The 5,247-nt window shown below is 40.8% G+C and overlaps 1 protein-coding gene across 1 annotated transcript in view; it reads right to left on the bottom strand.

The window, feature by feature from the left end:
- Nucleotides 1-3,746, bottom strand: part of GPLD1 (glycosylphosphatidylinositol specific phospholipase D1) — a 49,156-nt gene extending 45,410 nt beyond the window's left edge. Inside the window, exons 1-2 of the mRNA XM_028478617.1 lie at nucleotides 3,650-3,746; nucleotides 851-906 (exon numbers count right to left, since the gene is read on the bottom strand). Coding sequence (XP_028334418.1) covers nucleotides 851-906; nucleotides 3,650-3,746 — 153 coding nt within the window. The remainder of the gene's footprint in view (nucleotides 1-850; nucleotides 907-3,649) is intronic.
- Nucleotides 3,747-5,247: the final 1,501 nt, after the last annotated feature.

The following is a 5,247-nucleotide window of genomic DNA, read 5'->3' as shown; positions in this document are numbered from 1 at the left end:
GATCCCACGTGCCGTGGAGCGGCTGGGCCCGTGAGCCGTGGCCGCTGAGCCTGCGCGTATGGAGCCTGTGCTCCGCAACGGGAGAGGCCACAACAGTGAGAGGCCCGCGTACAGAAAAAAAAAAAAAAAAAAAAAAAAAAAGTGATTTATGGATGATGCTAGATTTCAACAATTTTTTGTTGTTGTTGTTGTTTTTAACCATACTGATTTCCATACTGGATTGTCAAGACTCACTGGTAAATAATTTGATCCAATTCTGATGTCATGAGGGAATTTAACCACTTCTCTCAAAGGTAATATTTAAGAATCATCTTTGTCACAAAGTTTTATTTAGCTATAGGACTAGAAATAGTGTATAGGGCCAGAATGGGTTCAAGTAATTTGAGGATGGTTAAAGGTGAGCCATCAGCTAGTCCTACGAAGAATACAGTAGGCAGAAAAATTGGACGGATTATCTCAAGGCATACTTCTCAAGAAATACTTCCTTCTTCTCACGGTGATGCAATTTTTATACAGCACACAGAGATAAGAAGTGGAAAATAAATGGCTCATCTTAGGTATAACCTTTCTTTATAAGAACAAATAAGATTTAAATTTAAATGCTCTCAAATATTTTTCAAACTATCGATATAATTAAAATATTTCAATGATATTATTTAAATTATTATATATGTTCAAGTTGTGCTAGAGGAGACATATACATTTAACCCCAAATATTAATGTTTTATAAAGACATATAAATGACTCTTAAAATTACTATTTCAATATCTGTTAGGACCTTTGTTTGTCACCTATGAGAGAAAGTTAATGCCCAAGGAAGAAAAAAAAAAAAAAAAATCAAACTTCTTACCTCTTTGTAGTTAACAGTCCTATCCTGAAGGTGGAGAAACTCCAGAGCTCTGTGACCTGAGAGAAATAAATACATAAATCAATTAAATTCAACTGTAACTGAAAACAGAACTTCCTAGAGATCATTTTAAAAAGAAAATATATAATTTTGTGGTCGTAACTGTCAAGGAAGTGGGAAATGAAAGTTAACTTTGTACTAGTAATTTTCATTAGCTATAATTAGATTCAAACAATATTTATATTGTTATAATACAAATCAAAATTGCATGATGATTTAAAGTTTCTGCTTAACTAGCTCTTATAACCTTGGATAAGTTACTTAACCTCTCCAGGCCTCAGTTCCCACCTATGTAAAATTAAATAAATAATATCCACCTTACAGGTTTGTTAAGAGAATCACAGAAAATAAATGCTAAGTGAGGAGCTCATGGCTGACACAATGGCAGGAGCTCAATAAACAGAAGCTGTCATCATATGTTGCTTCAACAGCCCACTGGGGTAGATAAACCCAAGTAGGAAATACAATACAGGGCCTAAACCATGGACTGAATCAGTGTCCCTCAAGTGTTTCCTCATCACTGGACTACTTCAGAAGGACGAAAAACATCTCAAAAAGCCGCCTGCTCCACCCACATGCCCACACCCATAAGATACGCGCACCCACACCCTGAATCTCTTTAGAATCAATAGGAAGACGATCACTAATTATGAAGAGACATTCAAAAGTGACACCTTATTTCTACCGGAAGTCACATCCAATTTTTTTTTTTAATTCATACAACAAAAATATAGCCTCTACCATATTATAAGCATTTATACCATAAGAGAGACAAGGTCACACAAATAACCTGTATATAGGATTCCAGGGATTTATAAAACCAAATCACTGAGTGAGGCCAATTCTAATAATTAACTCACATAAATGTCAACCATCCACACAGGCCTACACATTAAGAGGTGAAAACAAGAACCAGGATATTTATGAAATCTAAGTTATTAGTAAATAAGTGTTGTTTTAATCGCCTTTTATATAAAAATATTCAGTGTGCAGATTAGGAGTTGCCTTCAATTATGTCCACATAAACATGTTTATTATTTTTTATTACATGTTTTATATTGAGCGTATATTAGATTAATATATATTAACATATTATTAGCACCTTTGTTTTGCAACTACTGAAGAAACATAAGGAATTATCTGATTTTTAAAAATTTTTAGATTTCATGTCTAATTTTTAAAATCTAAAGATTAAAAACTTGAATATTCCCACTTATATTTGTTCTTCGTTGGCCCACTGCTATAATTTCAGCAATTTCATTTTCAGAGAACTTAGATGTGCAAAATAATTTAGAATTCATTAAGAAGTTCAGCCCCCTCGTTTTGCAGAAGAGGAAGAGAGAGAGAAAGTGAATTGTTCAGAGTCATCCATGTAGTTTACAGCAGAGCTGGTACTAGAGCCTAGGTCCAATTTCCTTTTCCACTGTCTCCTGACTCCCTTTTAGCAATAGATGTTTGGTTTTTTAAATAAATTTATTTTATTTATTTTTGGCTGCATTAGGTTTTCATTGCTGCGCGTGGGCTTTTCTCTAGTTGGCGTGAGCGGAGGCTACTCTTCACTGCGGTGCGCGGGCGTCTCATTGCGGTGGCTTCTCTTGTTGCGGGGCACAGGCTGTAGGCGCGCGGGCTTCAATAGTTGTGGCTCGCGGGCTCTAGAGCGCAGGCTCAGTAACTGTGGTGCACAAGGCTTAGTTGCTCTGCGGCATGTGAGATCTTCCCAGACCAGGGCGCGAACCTGTGTCCCCTGCAATGGCAGGCAGATTCTTAACCACTGCGCCACCAGGGAAGCCCAGCAATAGATTTTTAATGGAAAGAACACTGGCCCAGCTGTCAGGATATGTAATTCTTGACCAGGTCACTAACAAGTGAGCTGTGAAATCTCCCTGGGATCAGTTTCCTCTGCTGTAAAATAAAGGAACTGGACTCAGTGACCTCTAGTGTCCTTTCAAATCACAGAATTCTGTGATAATATAGTTCTTGCCCAGCTGAGCTCAATATTCTAGGTCTGTTTTGCATTGATAAATTTTCATATTTTATTTGTAATCTTGTTCTGCTTTGAATCTTCTGGAAGTAGCATAACTATAAAATATTGTTATTGTTTTTATCTAAAGAGTTAAAAAAACATTACAAATACATTTTGTCCAAGAAACAACTTTTTGTGTTACCATTTACCTATATCCAGGTAACTCAGCCTTCGCCCCTGAGCTCATAGGCACTAGCTTGCTGTGCCCCTGTGTTCCCCAAATCCTGCCATCATTCTGGGCATTCCTAGTGCCAGGGACCATTCCTTGCCCTCCCTAAAGCCAGCCATCTTTAAAGCCACTTGACTCAGGGGACCCACTCCCGTGGCCACACATGGTCCTTTACATATACTTGGAAATGTAAAAACAAGCATCAATTCCTCACTCCTACCATATTCCACCCGTCTTTCTCCTCTCCCACTCTGTCAGTTCTTCTGCTTCATGGGAACCCCTAGTTTATCCAGTTCTTATTTCCCCACGCGGAGAAACAGCCAGGGACCCAATGACCAAAGGGGCTTCCTGCTCCTCCACGGACCTCACCCCAATAGTCAATCCCCAATCCTGGATGACTCCATCTCTGGCTTTTTCTTCCCCACTGCCCCACGGCTCAGTGCAGCAGGGAAACTCATTTATCAATACACGGGTTAGACTTTAAATCCCTTCCTTAACATTTCTGACAGATATTCTGGCCTTAATACCATGACAAGGGGTCGGCACTTACCTATTTCTAAGTGTGTTGAAATGCCACACGGTGAACTTCTAGGGCAGAGGGCGCCCAGTGCGATCAGCACTCCTGACCAGAATCTGAAAGCAGACATGCTCTCATTACTCCCTGCTCCTATGGTGAAGAGAAATGCTCAGAGCTGCAGCGGCAGCACGGAGTCTGAAATCCTGGCCCAGACCCACTGCTCTCCCGCTAAGCAGGTCACTGACACGGGAACCCAGCCTCATTTCAAAATAATATCATTTTCCAGTGAAGTCAACTGTTTAACTACTGTTTAACTTCACCAGAACAGCAAACAAACTCCACCTGGGAAAGAAAAAAAGCGATAAACTGAAATCTAAATGCCTCCAGGTGGTGCATTCCCATCTTCTGACCCCAGTTTCCCCTGGATTTCTTTTTAACCTGAAATCTGGACGGAGACACAAGCAGAGTTGTCTCCAAATATTCTTGTCTTTCTTTAAAAAGAAAAAAAAAAGACTCACCTGTCTCTATTGATAATCAGTATATTGGACCACCTCACCTTACAAGAGCCGATTTCTCTCGCATCTTTCCACACGTACATCTGGTTACCCTGTTTCCTTAGCCTCTGAAGCCACAAGTGCTGGGAAAGCTTTTATGATAATCAGCTGAACCAACTTCTCTTTCAGTATCTGGCAACAAATTATAACACTTGTGTGGGATTGTTTACACAACAGCAACCACTCCTGGTCTTTTTATCTCTGGCTATTCTTACAGGGCTTATCCAGAGCCTGCTGCCTGGTCAGATTCCTGCAGCCCAAACAAAGATGCGGTTACCACTGTCGGTGGGTGGGGAGTGGCGGGGCAAGTGGGGAGAGACAGATTTAGGACCAGGAAAGAAGGATTCGGAAAATGCTAGGTTCAGAATACACCTGACAAAGTATCCAATCTGTAGCACTTAACCCATGGGAAACATTAGGTTTAACTCTACATAGAAATGATGGTGATCTTAAAGCTCGAATTATGCATATTATACCTTAAAAACAAGAAAGGAGATTTTAAAAGAGTGGGAGGACACGGTATTCCTTCTCAGGTTAGCCAAACGGAAGAGAAGAATAGAAGATGGTATGATTTGAGACCCTTAGCTGTCTGCCAAGTTTCCTCTGTAACCGTAACTCTGCAACTGCAAAGCCCCAAGGAAAGGAATCCTAGAGCTCTCCCCTCAACCCTGACGGCATGAGGCCCTGCTGCTCCTGTTTGTAGGTCAGAGGCCATAAGCTGATGTGTTTTGTTTGGCAAATAGGGTGTTTTATAAATTTAGGCCAACTTTTTTTTTTAATGGGGAAAATCCACATAGAAACCTAGATTTTTAGCTGTCTTTAAAAAAGCAAAACCAAAAACTGGCTGCAGGAACTGACATTCCCATGTGATGTGACCATTATCTGGAGCTGAAGAGCCAGCAGTCTCCCCTCCACAGACAGAGGGTGCCCTCCCCACGTCCTCCAGCCCTCACCACACACACAACGTGTACAGGTTGCCATGCCCCTCTGGCCATCAGAGGCCATGGAGTTTGCTCCCCTCTCACTCCGGGCTTTCCAAAGCCTGCAGGTGAGGGGGAGGCAATTATAACTTAGGGC

The sequence above is a fragment of the Physeter macrocephalus genome, chromosome 18, assembly GCF_002837175.3.
Source record: "Physeter macrocephalus isolate SW-GA chromosome 18, ASM283717v5, whole genome shotgun sequence".
NCBI lineage: Eukaryota > Metazoa > Chordata > Mammalia > Artiodactyla > Physeteridae > Physeter > Physeter macrocephalus.
This window is presented reverse-complemented; position numbering and strand designations above follow the sequence as displayed.